This window comes from Uranotaenia lowii, chromosome 1, assembly GCF_029784155.1.
Source record: "Uranotaenia lowii strain MFRU-FL chromosome 1, ASM2978415v1, whole genome shotgun sequence".
Taxonomy (NCBI): domain Eukaryota; kingdom Metazoa; phylum Arthropoda; class Insecta; order Diptera; family Culicidae; genus Uranotaenia; species Uranotaenia lowii.
In genome coordinates, this window is record NC_073691.1 from 8,438,652 (window position 1) to 8,462,934 (window position 24,283).

General features: G+C 36.1%; 2 protein-coding genes across 3 annotated transcripts in view; one reads left to right on the plus strand and one right to left on the minus strand.

Moving 5' to 3' along the window:
• LOC129739591 (glutamine-dependent NAD(+) synthetase) overlaps positions 1–24,283 on the minus strand; it is a 123,362-nt gene that overhangs the window by 26,573 nt on the left and 72,506 nt on the right. The gene's annotated exons all lie outside the window — the stretch shown is intronic.
• The window catches only part of LOC129739589 (cytosolic carboxypeptidase 2), an 89,408-nt gene continuing 72,173 nt past the window's right edge, over positions 7,049–24,283 (plus strand). The window contains exons 1-2 of the mRNA XM_055731065.1: positions 7,049–7,172; positions 14,988–15,412. Of these exons, the coding sequence (XP_055587040.1) occupies positions 15,382–15,412 (31 nt within the window). The 5' untranslated portion in view covers positions 7,049–7,172; positions 14,988–15,381. The remainder of the gene's footprint in view (positions 7,173–14,987; positions 15,413–24,283) is intronic.

Genomic DNA, 24,283 nt, shown 5'->3' on the forward strand with positions numbered 1-24,283 from the left:
GTCATGACGTCTCGAATTGTGACAAGAGGCCGTATGTGGGACTCGAGTCACGAGTAGCGGCGAACGGACTGCCAACCCGTGAGTCGTGAATCGTGTCAAAGAGTGGATGAAGATTGCTGGTGTAGCACGTACAAAAACGAGTATTTGCCGTGGAGCGCATTGCGCGAGTATGGTCTCCCATGTCGGGTATAGCCTTCGTTGCAGGTCTGGATTGGAATTATGTCCAGAGGCCCCAGGTGGACTTTATGGCGTAGGGGTACATAGTATCATGAGTCGTCCAATTGCACCCATGGACCCAGAGTAGCAAACTGGGGGGACGCGGTGGCTCGCCGTGCCTTGGAATGCAATCCGTAAAAAGGATTTACCACCTGGGTGATCAACTAATAAAAAATACGTTGTTTACCTAACTGAGTGCCGATCCAAGGCCCATGTTACCCAAGTTAAGTATCCCAGTTCCCAATTAGTTATTCGACCCAGCTGGATAGCACTGATTCCAAAACCAGTCCGCTAGGCACCTGCCGTACTGACTATCCGGTTAGCAGCCTTGCCAGATCTACGGATTTCTCCGTAGATCTACGGATTTTAAGCATTTCTACGGAGCTAAGGATCGATGCTCAAAATCTACGGATTTTCAGCAATTCCTACGGATTTGCTACGGATTATCGAAAAAATTTAAGGGATTCTGCGGATTAATGAAAATTCTACCTGACGACCAAAAAAAAGGGAGTTTGTTTACAAGCATAAGATTATTTGCTCAACTTTTCTGGGGTTTGTTGGTAAACAAACTTCATGAGTTCCGCAGTTGCATAGCCTAAATAGCCAAAATGGCCGAATCGGGAATTTGATATATGGTAACACCTCCTATATATACATACACACCTTGGTACCCATGTTATTGAGTGCTCATGGTTGCCAGTTTGTGAGATATTCCCCATATATTTCCTGTATTTTAAGCGGGAAAAGTTGTAATTATGGAAAAAAAAAATGAATAAACGTTCTCTTTTTAAGTCTACTATTAACGAAACGAGTTGTATTTTCATTTAAATCCCGATATCTTATCCTTGGAAAGGTCTGAAAATAATCAATGGCAAAAAAGACAAAAAAAAATAGAAACGGCAAAAGTGACAAAAATGACCAAAAATGTTCGAAAATTACAAGTATGACCAAAATTAAAAATATGACCACAACAACAAAAATAACATAAGTCTGCATCATTTTTGTCATTGATGAAAATGAGAAAATGACAAATGTGATTTTCGTCTTAATTGACATGACACGTTATTTGCGTCTTTTTTTCATTTGCCTACATACCTATCTTATTTTTTATTTTTGTTTTTGTAATTTTTGCCTTTTATTTTATTTTGATTTTTTAATTCTCATACCTATTTTATTTTTAATTTTTGTCTTTGTAATTTTTGACTTTTTATAATAATTTTAATTCCTTTATTATGATATTTTTGTCATTTGATCATGTGGAGGAGCTAAGTTTGCCATGTTCGAGTGCAGCCGCATATTTTTCCGTGGTCGCATTTTTTATCGTGATTCCTCGAAATTTAATTTTTTGTTACGTTCATGACCAAGTTTCAATAAGTTTAGTTTATTCTTTTACCTCAATCGAGTAATGATCGGTATATTAATTCAATGTATTTTATTTCGGTTCACGGCGGTTACGGTCAATAATGGATTCAACCTGCATTTGTGTAGATCTCAGAAGTAAATACACATTCTTCCACAACTGTGAAAAATAAAGGAATCTATTTGAATCGCAGATCCAGGTAAATTTCGTTTTAAATAGTGATAAAAAGGGATCTTTCACTAATTTTTTAAAAGTTCCCTGATTGTGTGTTTTGTGACAGGAAGAATCATGTTGAGGTAGAAAAAAATGCAATTCCATCGCCGGCCGGCTTTTTGGTGGCCTACTTCGGTTTTCTTATTATAAAAGCTAAGCGTAGAACAAGCGGAGTTGAGAAATGAAGAAGGAATATGAGTTGGGTTTTAAAGAAAGTGTTGTAGTTGTACCGCTGATATACAATGGATTGTGGCTTCAAGCCAGGCGGAGTATCACGGCAAATATGGAATCATGAGCAGGTAAATACTTAGATACTTTTTTCAGGATTCTTCATTTGTTATGAACAGTTAGAAGGGAGTAAGATGAGTCAAACCTGTCTCAAGCCAGTGGTAACGGATTCATTGGTAGGATTACAATTATTATTGATGAGTTAAGCATAAACAATATTTGAATGTGCGATCGAGACTTCACGTATCGACTCGGATCGAAAAACCTATTACTGGTGGGTCAAACATTCATACATAAATACACACAATTTTTGTCATTTTGTCTTGTTTTTAGTTTTTGACATTTTTTTTATTCTTTCATATTTTTCGAAAAAAGTAAGTTTTAAATGTAAATTTAAAAAAAATCCAATTGAGGTAGCCAAGGTTTTTAGAAATAAATCTACAGATCACATCTCCGTTAGCCCAAGAAGCGTCTGTTGGGTCGTTAAACATTGTCTGTAAAAGAAGTCTTTGGAAATAGTGCCTAGGTAGGTACCGTACTCCCCCGCGAACAGATGGGATTCTCGTATAGCTAGTAGCGCTAACCCAATCAACGTGAGTATGGGGGGATGAATGTAGTCGGCCTACAACAGAAGAGAAACAAACTATTCCCTTCCGAAGAAGGGGCCTCGGTTCAAAGCGGTGCTACCTGCTATGACACAGTGGATGATGTGGCATAAACCTCGACGTCTCGTTTTTGGGCTGATTTTTACCTTGAGAGTCTAGGCGCGAGCTTCTTGCACCGGATCTACCAACAACCGGGAGAATACGAGGGAAAAAGATCGTTGCATGACGAAAGACGTCTTCGGCCGACCGAAAACAACGACGATGACTGGAGCTGGGTAACACCCAATTTGCCTCCCCCTGCCTGGAATGGAAGACCAAAAAAACTAGCAAGCATGCAAACCAGATCCATTTCCGTTAAGCTCGCTTGCTCGTTTTTCCGCGTGATGTTTCAGAACTTGAAGCCAGAGGAATACAAAAAGGCCGCATGACGGAGCAAAGTCGTCGTCGTTGTCGGGTTGATTTATCCTCCTGCTGAACACAACAAGAGCAAGTTTCCAACCAAAAAAGACACGAACTTTACCTTCTTAAAGCTATGTACCTTCTATAGGATTTAGTTTCGGAAAATCCATTTACATGTATGCCCCATCAGGAGTCTATTCTTGGGTGTCATTTCTCTCCATCAATCTCTCGAATTTTGTTTGAGGAAAGCACGAACAACGAGAAACTGCTGCTCGCCTCGGTTTGTATTAGCTGTTGATGAGAAAAGATGGCCTAAATCATTTGGGACAAAAGAAGGTGCTGCCGCTGTTGGCGCAAAAAGTTTATATACATGCCTACACGTACCTACAAGAAGCGAAATTGAATTGTCGTTGGATCGACATTTAATGAATGGGTGGTTTAGGGGATGGAGAGAGTGGATTTTCGTTACAGAACATGCAAATAAGGAGACTCCAGCTAAAACAAAAAAAAATGGATGAGCAAACGTGCAAAATTGGAAATTCAGTACGAAGGAAGCTTTCAGAAGGTTTTTTTTAAAAAGAAAATAAAGGTGAGCAAAGGAAGGCACTTTCTACATTTTGAGACCCTTCACTTAAGATTTTTTGACAAAGGTCATGTGTGTCGTGTAAGGTTGTTGGCTTTGTATGTTTTCCATCCAGTCAAAATTTCTGTAAGCTGTTTTAAATCATCTCTTATTTATATCAAAAGACTGGAAAACTAAAACCGGTGTCTTGAAATAAACAATTTCAAATTTGAAAATAAATTGAGGAAAACAGAAATTGTAAAGATTTCATAGTTTGAACTATGTGTTAATGAAGTAGTTTTCGAAGGGCAACAGCAACAGCCTGACAAAACTGACAAAAAATGACGATTTTTTTGTTAGTTTTGTCAATCTGTAACTCTTGTCATTGACTGATAAAAAAGCTTACAGAAATGGTCAAATTGACAAAAATTTTTGAAAAATAAAAAAAAACCAAAACAAGTGACAAAAAAATCAAGAAATGGTAATAATGCCAAAAGAATTTTTTTTTTTCAAAAATGACAAAAAAAAATACCTACAAAACAAAAATGATTAAAATTGCAAATCATTTTTGATAGTTTTTAACGATTTATTGTCATTATTTTTGAAAAAACGTACTTTTCAATGAATGGAACCCCGAAGCTGTTACAACCACAGTAGAAAAATTTGAAAAACTGAAATGGAAAGTAAACGTAATTTTATGAAACACGAAACACAGAATTTATGACGAATATTGAAAGGTTTTCTCGAACTTTTGATAATTTTCGAACTTTTAATTAATCCAAATTTTTACGATTATTCTAACAGCTAAATTCGACTGTGCACTAGATTTTGATTTTGAGTATGTTAACGTTATAGCTAGTTCACTGGTGCTTGGAAAAAGTGGTAGAAAATTTTACATTTTGAAAACTTTACCATGCAAAAATGTTTCCAAGATCTTTGGGCGTTGTATTTTTTTACAGCACTGATTCTATTTCGCCATATGTGATAGAAATATTGCTATTTTTGCACCACAGCATGCGAAACTACAACGCGTGTTGTAGAAAAACTTGAAGGCCACAGATCTTGAAAATGTTTTTGCATGGCAAAACTTTCAAAATGTGCTAAAATTGACAACATTTCTACCACTTTTTCCCAACACCAGTGAACTTGCTCTTAGGTGTTTGAAATTAAACTATATGGGAGGAGTAGGCGATGTTTTTTTTGCCAATCGCACGCTTTTCTCTCCCGTCCGCGAAAATTTTATAAAATTTTAATTTTTCAACGCGAAAAAGATTCGAAACTGCCAAAAAGAGTTCAAATGTGATAGGGAGGATACAGTTTAAGGTGTTAACTGGTCTCGGATCCGCAGGCCAGCATGTACTTCGTCTTGGACGTATTAATCATCAACCCAATACTTCCTGCTTCGCGTTTCAGTTTGCGGTAGATCTCCTCCACCGCCGCAGATGATCTGCCGACTATATCAATGTCATCGGCAAAGCAGATAAGTTGACTGGATCTGTTGAAAATCGTGCCCCGCATTTCGCCCACCACTCGTCGAGTAACACCTTCTAGCGCCACGTTAAACATCATGCAGGATAGACCATCACCTTGTCGAAGCCCCCTGCGCGATTCGAATGAACTCGACAATTCACCCGAGATCCGCACACAGCACTGCGTTCCATCCATCGTCGCCTTGATCAGTCTGATCAGCTTCCCGGAAAAGCCGTTCTCGTCCATGATTTTCCATAGCTCGTTACGGTCGATCGTGTCGTATGCGGCTTTGAAGTCGATGAATAGATGGTGCGTAGGGACTTGGTGTTCACGGCATTTTTGGAGGATTTGCCGTAATGTGAATATCTGGTCCGTCGTAGACCGTCCCTCCATGAAGCCGGCCTGATGACTTCCCACGAATCTGTTTGCTTGTGGCGTTAGGCGGCGGAGTAGGATTCGGGACAACACTTTGTAGGCGGCATTGAGGACAGTGATCGCTCGGTAGTTCTCACAGTCCAATTTGTCGCCCTTCTTGTAGATGGGGCATATTACCCCCTCCTTCCACTCCTCCGGTAGCTGTTCTATGTCCCAGATCCGGATTATCAACCGGTGTAGGCAATCGGCCAACCTGTCCGGGCCCATTTTGATGAGTTCAGCTGCGATGCCATCCTTCCCAGCCGACTTGTTTCTATTCAGCTGGCGAATGGCTTCCTTAACTTCACTCATCGTTGGGAGTGGCTCCTCTTCGTCGTTGGCTACGCCGGCGATGTACCTTCCTCCACCGTCTTGATCTCCTGCATGTGCGCCGTTCAGGTGTTCATCGAAGTGCTGCTTCCACCTTTTGATCACCTCACGATTGTCCGTCAGGATACCCCCGTCTTTATCCCGGCACATTTCGGCTTGCGGCACGAAGCCTTTGCGGGAGAGTTTCTGATAGAACTTTCGTATTTCTTGGGAACGATGCAGCTGCTCCAGCTCCTCGAGCTCCTCCTCCTCCTCCGGAGTAGCAACCATTAGCAATTTGGAACTTGTTCTACTGAGCCACACCAGCGATCGTGGAACTCGAAGTGATGGTTATCATAATTTGATTTGGAACAAGTAGGTAATGCATACATTTTCTATAACCGTGCATTTCGGGTTTAACGATTTAAGGTGGATGAGAGTAGTCAATCAAACTAAGCTGTGCTAAGCAAATTGATATTTGTTCCGACCTAACTGTTTGAGAATTTAGTTTAGGGTGAAGTAAAGATTAAAACTGGTTTACGGCCACCCTAATGTTCGCAAAACGTACTGAAAGTAACAGATAAAATTGAATTGTGACATGATAGCGTAAAACATTTTCAGAGGTTGGAGTTTTAGGTCACAGCTGCACGAAATGCTATTTCGAAGTGCTTCAGAAAACAATAATATCTATCAAATAAACGATAATTGCAAATTCATTGCAAAACACTTTTTTTGAAAGAATTTAGAAGAATTATTTTCATCAGCATATTTGGCTTTTCATGTATCAATATAACATTGGTAAATCAATTTTTTTCCGAAAATCACCTAATTTCGTCCAACCGTCCTGTATTTAAGGGTTGCGTGTATGTTCCCGAAAGCCCCAAATCGGTTTGCCGAAAGAAGGCTCACCAATTATTCGGAAAGCAAACGGGCGGAAGGTCTCATAGACATGTAACCGGCTCGACTGATTTGTATACTAACTACAGAGAACCTGCTCCGTAGTAGTAGCTAGTCTAGTACACCAAAGGGACCTCGGGCTGACTGCATCCGAGAGTAGGTCGTCTCCATCAACATTCCGGCATAACATACCCAAAAGGGGCAACCGGAAAATGAGGGAGGCACTCCACCGCCTTGCTGTGTAGTTTGGGGCGGATTCTTTTTTTTCGTGTTCTTTCTTTTTGTAGCATTCTCTGCCCCCCAAAATGCCAACGAAGCTCCAAACGCCGTTTATTTGCACTGGGCGTGTGCTTTCGTTCGTTCAGTCTAGCGAGAGATACTTGAAAGATAAGAAGCTCCTCCGGACCGGATCACCCGGGGGAAATCGTTCCGGTTATTTCGAAACGGGTTGTTGTTTCTGTGCCCATCCAGTGGGGCTGCTGATCCAACAGAAGCCGTGGTAGAATTTTACATTTACTTTAAGTAGTGCTGCACAATTTGAAAACTGTTACCAACTGTTGTGAATGAGTGGGTGTGTAAACCGGAAGAGGGCAATTGTGGGCAAGATTTCCGCCAGTGATAAACAAAAGAAAGTTGTACTTTCCCTCACCAGGAGGATTGCTTGCCTTCCCCTTAAAGAATGACCGTTTGAGTAGATTGTAGATGTAGTATGTCATTCGGTTTGGTTCATCCCTCAGAGTGGTAGAAATTGACGGTGATTGATTGATACTGGCAGCGAGCTGGCGAGCCATCCGGAAAAATAAAGGGTAGTTTCCCATTTTATTCCATTCAGTGGGGGGAGGAAACACGTGCCTTTCGATGGCTTTGACAGAACTAGGTTTCTGGATCAATTCGGTTTACCGTAATCGAATTAGATAGTTACTTTGTTACAGCACGAAGGTGAAATGGGAAAATTCAAACAATTCTCAAATACGTAAAAAAAACAGTAAGAACAAGGGATTCACTATTGCAAATTAGCATTTTCCCCCGAAAAAAAGAACCAAAGACTGTAACCAGTACTAGAGAGTGTTGTGACCTGAAAACGGAACTAAGAGAAAATAGGAAAAAAACGAACGAACAAAAAACTCCCAGTAAGGAAAGACCATCGCGTCGCGGTTGAAAAGTAGAGTATGTCACAGCCATACAATCGAAGGGTCGTTATCGTCGTTACGAATGGCAACCCCCTGATACGGGCCTAGGTAGTTATCGAAATTCCGGAAGCGGATAGAGTTGGAATGCTTAGTTAGAACAAGCAACCAATTTAGGCGGATGGAAAAGGGAGAAAAAAATCCGGAACGATAGTCCAAATTGGTTTCAAGGTGCATAACATCGGCAGTTCGATAGATTGCAAAAAACGGGTTATGGGATTTAAAGGCTGCTGAAAAATTAGCTTAACGGTTGCATTGAACGATAAATGCAATCAAATCAACGCTTGACTCGTATTTAAGAACGTTTTTTATTTGAAAATTTTAGAGACAAAATTCAATTTTGTTTTTCGTAAATATATGCAAATGTAAAATATTCACAAACATTAGCATGATTTTTTTAGTGTTGAATTGAAGAACTCGTCAAAAGTTTACAATTGATATTGAAGCTTTTAATCACGATGAAAAGCTTACATAAACAGCTGACAATAGAATTAGCTGATCACACTTCAAACGCTGGTATACAAACTTGACACTTTATATTCCTCAGAGTCTCTGGAGGTAACGTAAAAACTGAGAAAATTTTTTAAAAAATTTTAGAATTCCTTCTAAAAAGACCCCCAACCAATTCCACTCAAAAATTTTCATCGGATCTCAACATAGTTATACATCGCCGAATAGATTGATTCTTTAGAATTCCAATGATTAAAGAAAAACTTAAATACGGCAAAGCTGTCTAAAATTACAAATAATTTTAAAATAAAATTAGGGCTTGTGATATAGCTCAGTTGGCAAGTCAGTTGCTTTCTGAGCCGATGTCCGTGAGTTCGAACCCAAGAGTAAACATCGATCACAGTTGTATCGGATAAGTTTTTCAATGACTTGTCCGCCAACTTCAACGTTGATATAAGTCGCGAATGACATAAACATGTTAAAACGACTATAATCGAAACAAAAAAAAAATAAAATAAAATAAAATTGTTTTTTTGGGACTTTTTTCATTCGGAACAAACTTAAGAAAACGTGTCTACTTCACTTCGAAATATTAAGAAACTAGAATCAAACACCTACACAATAAATCTTATATCACCAAAATAGGTTAATGGATATTATTGAAAAAGATTTGGAGGGATAATTTTTTTTCTAAGTAGCCATGAATGGATATTACAAGATAAAAGGACAAAATTTCGGTAGATTGCAAAGTTAACTGAACCTTTTTTTTGATTCTTAATAAAAACTGAATTAATATTTGATAATTTTAATTTTGACTACAAAATTTGGTCGTTTTTGTCATTTTCGTCATATATGTCATAAATATCATTTATGTTATTTATCTCATTAATGTCATTTATGTCATTTTAGTCATCTTTGTTGTCATTTTTGTCATTTTAATCATTCTTGTCATTTTTGTAATTTTTGGCTTTTTTGTCATTTTTGTCATTTTTGTCAATTTTGTCAATTTTGTCATTTTTGTCACTTTTTCACTTTTTGTAATTTTATTATTTTTGTGATTTTTTGTCACATTTTGTCATTTTGGTTGTTTTTGTCATTTTTGTCATTTTCGTCATTATTGTCATTTATTAATTTTTATCATTTTTGTAATTTTTGTCATTTTTATCATTTAAGCAATTTATGTTTTTATGCCATTTTCGTCATTTTTGTCATTTTTGTCATTTTTGTCATTTTTTTTCACTTTTTATAATTTTTATCATTTTTGCCATTTTTGTAATTTTTTATCATTTTTGGCCAATTTTTGTCATTTTTGTCATTTTGGTAATTTTTATTATTTTTGTAATTTTTGTCATTTTTATAATTTTTGTAATTTTTGTCATTTTTGTAGTTTTTATCATTTTTACCATTTAAGTAATTTATGTATTTTATGTTATATTTTTGCCAGTTTTGTTTTTTTGTCATATTTGGGGATTTTTTTTTATTATCTGACGGGTTTGCGCCGGGGGTCTTCAGATTTTCCCCAAAATTGAAAATTTGGTTCATTTTTGCGACTTAAAAACACATGTATTTTTTCAGATTTCTAACATTTTTATTTTTTGAGTTAGCTTCGGTTAGATTTTTTTGTCAATTAAAAATAACCATTTTTCAAAGCTACATAACTCTGTTATTTTGCAACGGAAATTATAAAATAGCACATCAAAATGCATTGAAATTTTATCAGCTTTCCAAATAAAATAGTTGGAAAAAAATAAATAAAGACCTTCAACATGAAAAGTTGTAAATAAACTTTAAATGGCTTCTAAAAGTACCGTCTGCACCACCGAATATTTTGCAAAAAATACCATTGAATAGCTCAATTTATGATGCAACTTTCATCTGAAGACACCAAAGTGGGCCATCAATTCCCTGAAGAGTTATGAAAGAAATAATGACGATAAATCTCTTTTTTTGCGACGAAAACAAACAATGGTCGAGCAACTGCACTCACATATGGAGGTAGCGCGCACTTCTAACAACATGGAAACAAAAGAACTTACCAAAGCAGGTAAAACACACTACTTTTTTGTGCTTTGTAGACTGCCCCTACTCGCATAACAGTCCCATATGAATTTTCAACATTTTAGGTCAACATAGGGATTCAAAATAAAACACTAAAAAAACAGGTTTTGTTCTACAAATTTCGAAAAAAAAAATCAATTTGTGGCTGTCCTATATGAAATATACCCGAACAACAGTTCCATATGTGAAATACCGCGGATTTGGTTACTTTTCAATGCTTCTTTCGGCGAAATAGTCTTTGATTTATTGCTTTGAATCATTTAAAAAAAATTAACTCACTTGATGTCGAATGATGCACACGAGTTTTCGAAGGCAGGTCTGACTTCCTTAGGAATGACTTCCTGAGCGAAAAACTATCGGATGCTATCAAAAATCGTAAAAAGATTCAACTTACAATGTGGAATTTACGATATTTTGTATGTTTCATTTTCTGAAAATTGCATTTAGAAGTTCAAAAATGATCAAATTAAAGTCTTAGAAAGTAGCTTGGTGAGAAAAAAATATTCTGTATGGGACTGTTATGCGAGTAGATTTGAAAAAGGTTTCAAATATGGTCGATTAACAGTCCCATAATGAATAAAAATGGTGCTTTCGACCTTACCAATAACCCAATTTCGAAAATTTCTGGTCTTACGATTTATTATGACAACCTAGAAACGATTTTCGTTGATGCCGAAAGTGGTGATCACAATTTAAGAATGTATTCCAAAACAGGAAAAGCTGATTTTCTCGTTTGCTTGTTTTTGCATATGGGACTGTTATGAAAGTAGGGGCGGTAGAGTGTTGCAGCTAAACTGACTTCATGTTATATCCAAAAATCTAATAACGCATTCATTTATACCCAGTTTTGCACCAGGTCACAACAAGTTTGCAAATTTTGCTGACATTTTTAGAAGTTTATGCGCTCAGTTTTGCATCCGTTATTCTCCAGATTTGATTTAAAATGGACGGTGGAACACTGAAGATTCGTTTGTAAGCGATCGAGGTAGCAAAACACTGACGACGAATTATGTTCGTTCTAGTATGGTAAACCTCAAAACTGGGCGAATGGAGAAAACGAATTCGGTAAAAGTATCATATTTTCAATGTCATATTACCTACAATGGGAATGATGCTTTTTAGAGCCTGGGCTGGCCATACTGAGCTCTTCGATTATTTCTACATTTGCGCCACGCTCTATGTTTTTGATCAATGGGAAAGGATTTTGGTGTACAGTGCTTAGCTCCCGATATAAAAACTACATATGTAAAGCACGTCTATATTTCATTTTTTAATCACATTTTTGTGATCCCAAACACAGGGACTGAACCTTCTACTATTGGCATTGATTATGCTTCACAATGATCTTTGATCGAAAAGTTAATAAGTTATATAGCATATAACCAGGTTGTAACAGCAACATTTCTATTATTTGTTATATCACATTAACAATACGATACTAAGAATTTTGGTTAAAATTTAAAGTCAGTTATGCTACAAACACTCTACAAAGCACAAAAAAGTAGTGTGTTTTACCTGCTTTGGTAAGTTCTTTTGTTTCCATGTTGTTAGAAGTGCGCGCTACCTCCATATGTGAGTGCAGTTGCTCGACCATTGTTTGTTTTCGTCGCAAAAAAAGAGATTTATCGTCATTATTTCTTTCATAACTCTTCAGGGAATTGATGGCCCACTTTGGTGTCTTCAGATGAAAGTTGCATCATAAATTGAGCTATTCAATGGTATTTTTTGCAAAATATTCGGTGGTGCAGACGGTACTTTTAGAAGCCATTTAAAGTTTATTTACAACTTTTCATGTTGAAGGTCTTTATTTATTTTTTTCCAACTATTTTATTTGGAAAGCTGATAAAATTTCAATGCATTTTGATGTGCTATTTTATAATTTCCGTTAAAAAATAGCAGAGTTATACAGCTTTGAAAAATGGTTATTTTTAATTGACAAAAAAATCTAACCAAAGCTAACTCAAAAAATAAAAATGTTAGAAACCTGAAAAAATACATGTGTTTTTAAGTCGCAAAAATGAACCAAATTTTCAATTTTGGGGAAAATCTGAAGACCCCCGGCGCAAATTGTCAGATAATAAAAAAAATCCCCATTTGTCATTTTTGTCATATTTGTCATTTTTGTCGATTTTGTCATTTTTGTCAGTTTTAAACATTTTTGTCATTTTTCACTTTTTTTTCACTTTAGTCATTTTTGTCATTTTTGACATTTTTGTCATTTTTGTCATTTTTTGTCATTTTTGTCATTTTTGTCATTTTTGTCCTTTTTGTCATTTTTGCCATTTTTGCCATTTTTGCCATTTTTGTCATTTTTGTCATTTTAGTCGTTTTTGTCATTTTTGTCATTTTTGTCATTTTTGTCATTTTTGTCACTTTTGTCACTTTTGTCATTTTTGTCATTTTTGTCATTTTTGTCATTTTTGTCATTTTTGTCATTTTTGTCATTTTTGTCATTTTTGTCATTTTTGTCATTTTTGTCATTTTTGTCATTTTTGTCATTTTTGTCATTTTTGTCATTTTTGTCATTTTTGTCATTTTTGTCATTTTTGTCATTTTTGTCATATTTTTCATTTTTGTCATTTTTGTCATTTTTGTCATTTTTGTCATTTTTGTCACTTTTGTCACTTTTGTCATTTTTGTCATTTATGTCATTTTTGTCATTTTTGTCATTTTTGTCATTTTGTCATTTTTGTCATTTTTGTCATTTTTGTCATTTTTGTCATTTTTGTCATTTTTGTCATTTTTGTCATTTTTGTCATTTTTGTCACTTTTGTCATTTTTGTCATTTTTGTCAATTTTGTCACTCTTGTCATATTTGTCATTTTTGTCATATTTGCGCATTTTGATAATTTTTTAAATTTGTGATTTTCTTTGTCACTTCTGTCATATTTGTCATTTTGGTAGTATTCGTCAGTTTTGTTTTTTTGACATATTTATTATTTTCGTCATAATAGTCATAATATATAGTCATTTTTGTCATTTTTCGTCATTTTCGTTTTTGTAATTTTTGTCAGTTTTGTCAGTTTTTTGACATATTTATTATTTTCGTCATAATTGTCAAAATATATAGTCTTTTTTGTAGTTTTTCGTCATTTTTGTCGTTTTCGTCATTTTTGTCAGTTTTGTCATTTTTGTCATTTTTGTCATTTTTGCCGTTTTTGTCATTTTTGTCATTTTTGTCATTTTTGTCATTTTTGCCGTTTTTGTCATTTTTGTCATTTTTGTCATTTTTGTCATTTTTGTTATTTTTGTCATTTTTGTTATTTTTGTCATTTTTGTCATTTTTGTCAGTTTTTTTTCAGTTTTGTCATTTTTGTCATTTTTGTCATTTTTGTCATTTTTAATATTTTTGTCATTTTTGTAATTTTTATGTCTTTTATGGCATCTATTTCATTGATGTCATTTTTGTAATTTTGTGTCAACTTTGTCATTTTTGTCATTTTTGTCATTTTTGCAATTTTTGTCATTTTTGCCATTTTTGTTATTTTTGTTATTTCTGTCGTTTTACCATTTTTGTCAGTCATTTTTGTCATTCTTGGCATTTTTGTCATTTTAATAATTTTTATTATATTTATCATTTTTGTCATTTATGTCATTAATGTCATTCTTGTCATTTTTGTAATTTTCATTTTTTTTTCACTTTTGTCATTTCTGTAATTTTTGTCATCTTTTTTTATTTTTGAAATTTTAGATTTTTTTACCATTATTGTCATTTTTGTCATTTTTGTTATTTTTGTAATTTTTTTAATTTTTAATTTTTGCGATTTTGGTCATAAAGGTCATTTTTGTCAATTTTGTCATTTCTGTCATTTTTGTCATGTTTTGTCATTTTTTTTTTCATTTTTATCATTTTTGTAATTTTTGTAATTTTTGCCATTTTTGTCAATTTTTGTCACTTTGTTTTTTTTGTCAATATTGTCATTTTGTCATTTTTTGGTCATTTTAGCAATGTTTTGTAATTTTTGTATTTTTTTTCATTTGTGTCATTTTTGGGATTTTGGTATTTCCGCCAAATGTGGTCATTTTTGTCATTTTTGTCGTTTTTGCATTTTTCTGTCATTTTTGTCATTTTCGTCAAATTCGGTAAATTTTATTTATCATTTTTGTCATTCGTTTGCTGATTTTTGGAATTATTTTGAAGAAACCGCAATAGAACACATCTAGTTACCTTTGCTATCAAAGTCTTTCGTTTCAAAACAAATTTCCAATTTCGAGTTGAAAATCAACCAGCATTGATTCCAAAATTGCAACGAGGAACTTTCGGTCCATTGGAAAATTTCATCCGGGTGGAAGTAAATTCAATCGGAAATTTGAAATTTCATATCTACAGCAGATGACCTAAAACAGCACCATATTTTCATTGGTTTTTTGCCTTCCTATTTTATCTCTACTCCGCCGTTTGTTTGAAGTTTTTCGTTCCGATATTGTCGGTTCCGGTTCGTGAAAAGCCCTGAAAAGCACAAATCTCGAAAGCTAATTCGTTTTTTTCTCGGTCAAACTCTCGTTCAACCTCTAACGGATTCGAGAATGGAATGAAAAGAAACACCCGGAAATCCGCTAATGCAATAGAATTTTTCCCGGCTTCCTCGGAGCTTTAATTTTTTTTTCTTCTGTTGAAGGTACGATCAAAAGCTCTGTTGAAGAAGCAGCAGAGCAGCACAGTGAGCACTTCTTATAGAAAAAAATGTGTTCTGAGGAGAAATTGCGGTCGAGTGCAAGTGCATCCGGTGCAAAGAAAAATAAGAAAAAATAAAAGCTGGTGAAAATATTCATGCTTCGGAAAGTCGATATGTAATGAAGGATAATGGTTCTGCCCGGGTGTCCTCCCACGTGCTACTAACTATAGCTAGCTTGGCAGCAGGGCCAGAAGACAGAAAAAAGTAAAGACGAGACAGAGCAAACACTGCGGTGGAAGACTATCATCGAGCGCAGCGAAAAGCTAGTGTTGTTGGTTGGGACAAACTGCTGCAAGATTGCTGCAAATAGAACATCGCCGAGAGCCAAATCTCCAAAATGATGGATGCCCCGGTGAATTTTAATGAGGGTAAGTACCCGCGGGGAATGGATTCTTATTTTGATTGCACCATCTACAAAGTGTGTGTTTTTATGTTTTCGGAGAATAATGATTGTCTAGTCTAGTTTTTTTTGGTTCTTATTTTACATTCATAGCATTAGAAAAAACTTCTTAAACCACTCATTTAATACTCTACCTGGAATTAAGTAATATTACAAATATTTATTCATGAAAAATTGAAGATATGGATGCATTAAAAAAGAAATTGCAATTCCGAAATATGAACCTTAAGTGTCTGGACCATTTTATATAACTACTCCACGACATATAACATTCATCGTAAAATGGATTTACTAATCTTTTCAGGAAAAAATTGCTAGGTAAGGTTGCCAAGTTTTTTTTTTTTTTTTGGTTTTTTCTTTTTTTTAATATTATCTCTTTCATTGAAAATTGGATTTCGTGCAATGTTTTGCAGTCGCAGTTATCCGTACAAAGGTTGACTGAAAAGAGGTCAGCGTGTAGAACTCCGACAGATTTTACACTGATTTGACAGGTCGCACGAATGTACAAGTTCGCACAAATGTCGCAGTCATGAGTGCGCAGTCCAATTTAGTGCGCTGCGATTAATATTCGAATTTTTTTCTTAAAAATGTTGAAATGACAATTGAACAATAATGATAACTTTGCTCGAAACACAATGAATATCATTTTCGCACAATTTTAAAACTTCAATATTTTATGACTTTCTCAATCATTTTATCGGTCAGAATGTACAGCACATATAAAGGTCCCTTCCTTGAAGGCTTCTTTCTCTCTCGTGCTTCCAGAACGAGGGAGCAGCTGATAAAACAGAACTGTGGGTAGTAACATCATCAATTACCATCCTGAAGATACATTCGCGAACCAGAAAAAGATTGGTCTCAAGGTTTACCAAGGTTTATGACATCCCCCGCAACGGTTTCAGCAACCAAACGACTGGAACTGGGACCTCTAAACATAATGTTTGCGAATCACTCTCCCGGAGGCCAAATATTTGCACCAATTTTGGCTTCTGTTGGGACGGCCGCCCCATTCTGGCTCGGTTCATCCATGCAACAGAAAAAGGCGGGTCACGGTCGTCGACCAGCAAACGAAAGCCCCCCAAAAAAATGGCAAATTTTATTGAAGAATCCACTCACTAACTGTTTCGTTCCATCGACACCGATAGCGCAGCGATCGTTGTTGTAGGGGCGGGCGGTTTGTTAAAGGGCAGTAAAATTTCACCACCAATCGTCAGTCGAAAGGATTTTATGAACCGCTCCATCATCGGCGGCGGGTTTTGAGGCTTCTGAACCTCCCGAAAACGATGATGATGCCTTGCAGATATTTGACAAGGTTCTGTTTTCTCCCTGCCCTGCAAACGAATTTGATTGATACGAAGCTTTTTCGCTGAAATTTCAATGGGACGGCGCGGCGCGATGGAAGGTAGCATTTTGGAAAAAACGGGGGAAACATTTATGCTCCAAGCTTATTCGACGACCCACTGACCTGAAATTTTAGGATTATTTTTCGGTTTGTTAAAGTTGAATTGCGTCGACTCGTTGAGAAGCTTTAGATTTAAATTTTTTGTCTGTTGAGAGAAATAGTTTTTATTTTTCGTAAGAAAAGTTCCAAGTGCAACTTTGCTGGCAAAGTTAGCGAGGTCAATTGCTCTGAATTGCAGTATGACAGAGAATTGCCTCGGTTATTAAAAGTTCGAAGGCCAATTGGATGCAATACGGTGGAATAGCAACAGCTTAATATTTTTTGTTAGTCACACATTGCTATTTGTACACCCAAAAAAAAGGGTACGAAATTGCTACAATCCGTTTTACGATGGCTGATGATGGCTCTCAACAATTGTTCCAATCAAATCGTTGTGAGTAGAAATTCCCGAAGGTCACCGAACGAAATCACCCGCTAAAACTAACATGAAAAGACCGGTACAAAAAAACCCTTGGAAACCCCAGAACATCAAAAGTCCTTTACCATGCAAACGGATCGCCGGCAGCCCATATTGGCACGAGGTCGTCACATTTTAACGGTATTTTATTGTCACATTCTCCGCCGCCGATTTCGAAACGGGTTGGATGACTTTTTATTGGAAAATTCGCGAGAGTCAGTGGGGTGAAAGCTTTTTCCTCCCGGTTGCTGTTGATATTTTTGTTAGCAGCTTTAAGCTGCTCGTCGCTTGCCGAAAATTTCTTCAAAATCGAATTCAATTCGATTGTTAGTGTGGTGGTACACATTTTAAGGAGGGGGTTTGTAAGGCAGCTTTTGTTTATAGTAGACATATCATCCTTGATTGTGGTTTATTGCTTACCGTTTGTCGTAGATTTCGTTCTATTTTGGGCATCAAACAACCGCATCTACGACAGCGGCAAATGTAACGGGTTTCGTTGTTGAGTAGATAGTAGTTGTAGATTTGCCGCTAAGGTGGGGGGACTACAAACTTGGCGGTGGCTGCCCGGCAGAAGAAAGCTTAAGGCATCGAACCGTAAACGATGTGACATCGGTCATCATCAGCTGACGTCAATCGCGAAGGATTCAGTTGATTGAACCTAGTCTCGATTGTAGTCATATTTTATCTTGAAATTCAAGGTTAGTATCTGTTATAAGCAATCGAAGCTAGACATAATGGATTGATTGTACTTATGTTCGTGGCTAATAATTTTATGGATTTACAGCGAGTATTTTTTTTCGAAGGTTAGGATTTATCTCTGTCATTTCGTGACATTGAACAAATTTTCGTTTAAAAAAGGGAAATATTGATTTTTTCACTGTTATGAGCCCAAATTTCACAGTTTTGAAACTGAATTTTATCAACAAAAATAATTCTTAATTTTTTCAAATTCAAGTACGGAGCTTGATCTAGAGATTCTCAAAATCTGACAACAAATAGCGGTTCTAATAACGGTCTTTTGTTCTTTGATTTACAACTTCAAATCTGCCAACATTCGATATCCGAGTTGCGAAGTATTGTTCTGCTTGTTTTCTCTGAGACTCAATCAATGATTTGATTGAATATTACAATGTTCATTATTTTTCCTGAAGTTTAAGCCGTTTCTAATAAAAAAATGACAAAAAATGCTCTTTATACAAATTATCCATAAATTCTAAAATGAGTTTCGATTTAAGTTTTAAAATTTAAGACTCATTAAATCTTTTCTGAATCTGGACGACTGAACCTAGCGGCGATTTTGAGCTTAATTTGGTACTATTTACAACTTTAAAATGCATTTTCTGGCCTTTAGAAGTGGTTTTTGGCGATTCTGAGCTCAATTTGGGATCACAACTATGAAATGTGTTTTATGCGGTTTCTGAGCTTAATTTAGAATCACAACTTTTAAATGCGCTTTCCGGCCTTTAGGAGCGTTTTTCGGCGATCTGGCACTAGATTTTTATTCGAAACTTTTCATTGTTGAATTCTGTTTTTTTTTTGTTTCTATGTTATTCTTTAACTGAATTTGATTTCAATTCTAATATTGGAATCATGTTCTATATCCTAATGTTGATTTTGAGCTACAAAAAAAATCTTCATTGTTCTTTTAATTTTGTTGACTATTTAAATTTTATAGTAGTAATTTGTAATCTGAATTATTCCTTCCAACGTTATTGAGATTATGCTTTTCTATTCTGAATTTTGGTTAAGAAAGCTGGTATCAATTTATGGTATAATTCTAGATTTTGAAATTTTTTCAGAACTAAATTTTAAATCGTTTTTGGATTTTCAGCTTAGATTTTCAAATTTAAATTTCGAATTTTCAACGCTGAAGCCACTTCCTTTTTAAAATTTTTATCTTGCACAAAAATTTGAGACTTTAACTCTGAATAGTATTTTTTTTTGTTCACAAGAATATTTCTCAAGAAGAAAATGTAAGGTGTAAGAAAATTAAATATATCAACATCTAGTTAAGCTTAGTTTTGTTTAGTTTTTGAATCTTTTTTCTCCTTCACATTTATTTCCTCAACATTTTCATGTATGCGTTAACTGAAAACCATGACACAGCATGTGCATGTTCATTCTTTTCATGTGGAATTAAGCTCTTTAAACAACAACATCAATGAACGACACACCTTTGATCCTTCCTCATTTTTTTATGTTTTATGCATCAAATGCGATTACGTTTGGGGGGTAGCAAAAATATAAAGCTGCACGTTAAAAGCACCACCCGGCAACGGAAATCCTTTGCAAATGACCGACCGACCGACCGACCGTTGTTGTTGGCTGGTCCGGAAAACGGGATGATCAGCTCAATTTATTTCATGGAAGGATTAAGCAGCAGAAGCAGTGAGTGGCAGCACCAGAATCGACCATTCACCCATCCTTCCACCCACTCAAATTTTCTGTTTTGGGTGGATCTTTTACATTTTGTGTATCGTCATCATCATCCATGGTCTTTTGGGTTGGGGTATGGTAGAGATGGTCGTAGCATGAACGTCATCGCTTCCATGGGATTATTAGAGTGTTTTGTTTACATTTAATATGTCCAATTATTCATGATTCTTAAATGAATTAATTTAACGAGACTGACACCAGCTGAAAGTGGTCTGTTTTCCGATAGGCAGTCACTTTAAGAGAATGATTCTGACTAAGGATCTTTTTTTTGTGCAAAAAAAGGCAATTCCCAAAATCTGCTGTTTGCAGACTTTTAGATTTTTTAACAACAGTTTCCAGGGAAGGTTGAAAAAATAAATTCAGAATAATAATCGCTTTTTCCACTGGAAAATCCTTTGATGTGAAAAAGGCCACTCGAGGGTTGTTGAGTAAAAAAAACGTACACGTGTATTTTCTCGGGGTGGAGAGGAGGCAAAACAGAAATGAACGAACGAGAGCTTTTGCGATGGAGGTATTACCGTTTTAGGTCAACAACTTTGCAGAAGCTTCACACGTGCATTAGAGCGGCAGCGAAATTTTTAGAATTTGCCCAAAAAACTGCCCTGTGCAAAATTTCAGCTCAATAGGGCGTGATTTAGGTACCTCAAAGCGCTCAAAATTTCGGTTTTTTATCCGCAAAAATAATCAAGGACTAAACCAAAGGAAATCGGAAAAATCGAAATATTAATTTTGATGCCAAATAACTTAAAAATGCATAAAACGTCAAAATCTGGTGTTATCTCGAAAAAAAAAATGTTTGGCCAAAAATCGACTTTTTGGAACACCGTTTTTCGGAAAAACCTCTGAATCATCGGAAAGTCCTAGAAAGTCAATTTATGGCCAAACATTTTTCCGAGATAACACCAGATTTTGACGTTTCATACATTTCTAAGCCATTTGGCATCAAAATGTAAAATTCGATTTTTCCGATTTGCTTTAGTCCCCAATTGGGTGATTTTTAAATTTCAAAGCTGATTTTTGATCCTTTTTTTTTTTGACTTCACATCAGATTTCAACATTCTATGCATTTTAAGTCATTTGGCATCAAAATAAAAATTTCGATTTATCCGATATCCTTTAGTGATTTTTGAGGATAAAAAAAAAATTTTTTTGAGTGCTTTGAGGCACCCTTAAATCAAGCCCTATTGAACTAAAATTTCGTACATCTGGGTTTTCGAGATTCGACCATGAATGTTTTCCCATACATTAATTGCCACCCTAATGTATATGTAAGGATTGATAGAAGGTGGTCCAACTAGTAGGAAGCATCAGACGTTGAGCTTAAATAATCGTTCGACTACCTACATGATGCTATCATGTTGTATCCACTTCCGATATGATGAAAAGGTTAATTGAAATTTTTCGGAAGCTTCTAGTCCGGGTTTATTGATGGAAAATATGTAATTACCACGTAGAGTGTACTCGATGCACGAGAAGAGTCACTTTACCTACAAAGGTTTTCATAAATTCAATTTAAAAGAACTGCTAAAAGTATTTGAAAGAAAAAATACTCAAACAATCCAATTTTTTTCAATTTAATAGTGAAGTGATTTTTGCTAGAAAAACTTAATAATGCATCACGAACATATTTTCCATATGTTTTGTCGAAAATACTTATTTAGACTGTAAACGCCTCGTTAAAATTTTAAACGAATGTAAGATATGAATGACTTGAAATTTAGTTCTCATCAATAAACGACCAATAAACATTAACAAAAAAAAAATTCATTTCTTGGTGGCATGAACAAAAATTCATATTTGAAAAGCACTAACACTATATCACTAACAAATTCTACAGAAGTGGTCCCGAATAACAACCGTGAGGTACATCTTAAAAAAAGGAGGCTGTTCAGCAGTCTGAGGAGGGTATTTTGAACTATTCTTTTATTTTTTTCGATTCTACCTGGTAGCCAAGATTCCAAAGAAGGTATTAGTTATTGTTTAGTTGATTCAATTTGATACTATGCAAGAAAGTTGTGAGTATTTCCAAAAAGTACGGGAACTTTATTGTCACCCTGTATGTTGCAGAACCGCCTTTATTTTTTTTGTCCAAAAAGGAAACATTTTCAATTTCCTGGAGATCATTTACTCAATCAAAATTTTTCTTTCATAGATTGTGTTTAAGTACGACTTTTGGTTACTTGTGTAGTACCGGAATGCAATACTCATCCAACGAGGGCAAGAAAAATCACTACCGCTAAACGAAACACGAAAACACGATACGCTTTTGCTAAGATAGGATAGGAAGGACCCGGTGAAAAATGCTGAAAACTTTACGAATCCATAATGCCTTCACACAGTAGTAAGTGAAAACAAAACAAATCAAAACACAGAGTTCAAGCTACTCATAACTAGCAGCAGGTAGCGAAATGGGACATGGATGTGGGTGGGGAATTTTTCAGATGCCAAGCTTTAGAATTCTCATGTTTTCGGTGAGAGACAGACTAAGGACGGGGGAAAAGAAAAATTGTGTAGCAACTTGAAGAATGATTACATCGGTAGGAGATAACCCTTTTTTCGCGTTCCTAGTGAAACGGAAGAGATAGATGGATGGAGGGGCAGAGACTCCCATTGAGAGGATGTCTCGCAACGATGAGGGAGTAGGTGGTGGTATGGGGTATAATTTCTGTTATAACAGACCAAACAATTTCATGCTCCCAACTGACTGTGTACACAGTAGTGTACACTTTTATGGAGGAAATTTTTCTTTTTCCCTTCTGCCAACATACAAAGAATTAACCTGTTTTGAACCTGGTTTTGGAGGTAATTAACTCACATTTCAGGAAACAGGGACGAACTATAATCAGGGTCGATATTCCCATTTGCGTTAAACTGGATCCTAATGATTCTCTTGAATTCATTGAAAGCGTCGTTGATCAAATAAATGAATTTATTGTTATTGTTTATCTTCAACCTTGATCCAGATTCTCGAAGAAACCATTCTTCAGAGTGATAGGTTATACTCCATGGCAATACTCATTAACGATCCAACGAACCAACAACGTACTCCATTTGTGATCTTTTTTCGAGATGATACAAGGTTTTCGTCACCCGTCGATACGTGGTTTGATCGGAAGATTCCTATCCTGGACTCGATCCCAGCACATGCACCTTCGAGCGAAGCGCGATGCATTAGTTCTCTGACCGCAATCATAGGGTTACTACGCTACTACTCAGATGATTAACTGTGAAACTATCAATCAACACAAACTTGACCGATTTTGCCGGTCACGAGAAGGTCAGAAGTCTATAGCAGTGTAGCTATGTCCCAGACTGGGACAACTGAGCTCATGACTGTTGAACTGGCATCCCTTCTTGTCAACAACTACCAACTTAACAACAACGAAACTCCATCATTAAAGTTTTTCCGCTCACGTGAACAATACTCGTGTTTTCATCGTTCAATAAAAGTTAACTTAAACCCGGAAGTTTTGCGTTCTTTTATTCTTAAATCAGCCCAAGAGGTTATGGGCCCAGCATCGCGATAGTGCGGGTTGATCAATTTCGCGGAAAATTCGAACAAGTGTCGTGATTTGACTTTTTCTTGTAATGGACAAGTTTGCAAGCTGTTGGGAGATTTGTTGATTAATCTCTGCTTGTGTTGAAAAAGCAAATGGCCGACATGAATTTCTCGTTGGAAAAGTTGAACAATTTCAACTACGAGGTGTGGAAGTTCCGCATAGAACTTCTGATGATTGATAAAGGGCTGAATAGTGTAGTGTTTGAGGAAAGGCCAAAACAGCCGACAGCTGAGTGGCTTTCTCAAGATGGAAAGGCTAGAGCATTGATTGGATTATCTATCGAGGATAATCAAACATGCTATGTTCTTCACACCATATCTGCTCGTGATATGTGGTTGGCGTTGCAACATCAACATGCTCGTTCTAGCCTTGGAACGAAGATTCATATTCTCCGTAAGCTCCTGCGGATGCATCTACCGGAATCAGGAAACATGGGTGATCATTTGGCCGAAATCACTATGTTGGTGAATCGTCTACGATCCATTGGTGATGCCTTGCAGGAATACTGGGTGGTTGCCATTATTTTGTCTAGTTTGGATGAATCTTATGATGGCCTAGTAACGGCTTTGGAAAGTCGTCCGGAAGAAGATTTGAGTTTGGAGTTTATCAAATCCAAATTGATGGATGAATGGCGAAAACGCGTCGAGAAGTCCAGCAGTGCGTTGGCTGGTGAAAAGGCGTTTAGAATTGGAAGTAGTGGATACAATAACAAAGAAAGTGATAGATTGAAAAAGAAAGAAATAGTGTGTCATAAATGTGGACAAATTGGGCATATTCGGCGATATTGTCCCCAGTTGGAAGGAGAAAGAAAAGTGAGAGAAAAGTGTGAGTGCAAACACAATGCTAATTTAGCAGTGTTAAATGATGCTGAGGAGGTGTGTCTGTATGCGGGAAAAGAAGAAGACACTTGTACAGCAGTATGGTTTTTGGATTCGGGAGCGATTTCGCATATGGCTTGTGACTCATCGCTCCTCAGTGGTGTGG